The sequence below is a fragment of the Wasmannia auropunctata genome, unplaced genomic scaffold (genome assembly GCF_000956235.1).
Source record: "Wasmannia auropunctata unplaced genomic scaffold, wasmannia.A_1.0 LD268911.1, whole genome shotgun sequence".
NCBI lineage: Eukaryota > Metazoa > Arthropoda > Insecta > Hymenoptera > Formicidae > Wasmannia > Wasmannia auropunctata.
Genome location: NW_012093979.1, coordinates 1 through 364, shown reverse-complemented (window position 1 = coordinate 364; position 364 = coordinate 1). Strand labels below are relative to the sequence as shown.

Sequence of the window (364 nt, the reverse complement as noted above, 5' to 3'; positions counted from 1 at the left end):
CATCAACGCGATCCCAAAATCGGTTATCTACCATCAAAGAAATATGCAAATGAAACCAATTTTTCTCTTTCCTTTTTCTCACTTTGGAACTGAGATATTCGCCACTGAAGCAAAGTATAAAAGCTTCTAAATTCACGACCATGTAATAAGGTATGATCTTCACCATCAGGATATCCGTGCCAGGAGAGCCGAGAACCTACAATTTAAAGAGACGAGATTCATCGAAATCGCAAAATTCTGTTCGAGATGAGCGTGTCGAATTACTCACAGTTACAATTATAAATCCGAGGAAGCAAATAACAAATGTGTTTGAGAGAAATTGCATCAGCGCCATGTAACAGAACACTTCCTCGATATTGTCCGC

General features: G+C 39.0%; 1 protein-coding gene across 1 annotated transcript; it reads right to left on the bottom strand.

Annotated features, from left to right (window-relative positions):
• Positions 1-7: 7 nt before the first annotated feature.
• Positions 8-355, bottom strand: LOC105462179 (the record flags this gene model as incomplete). Its single annotated transcript, XM_011708708.1, has 2 exons — positions 269-355; positions 8-196 (listed from the first exon to the last, which is right to left on the bottom strand). Coding segments are annotated over exons 1-2 (255 nt in total), but the record flags the coding sequence as incomplete, so codon positions are not given.
• Positions 356-364: the final 9 nt, after the last annotated feature.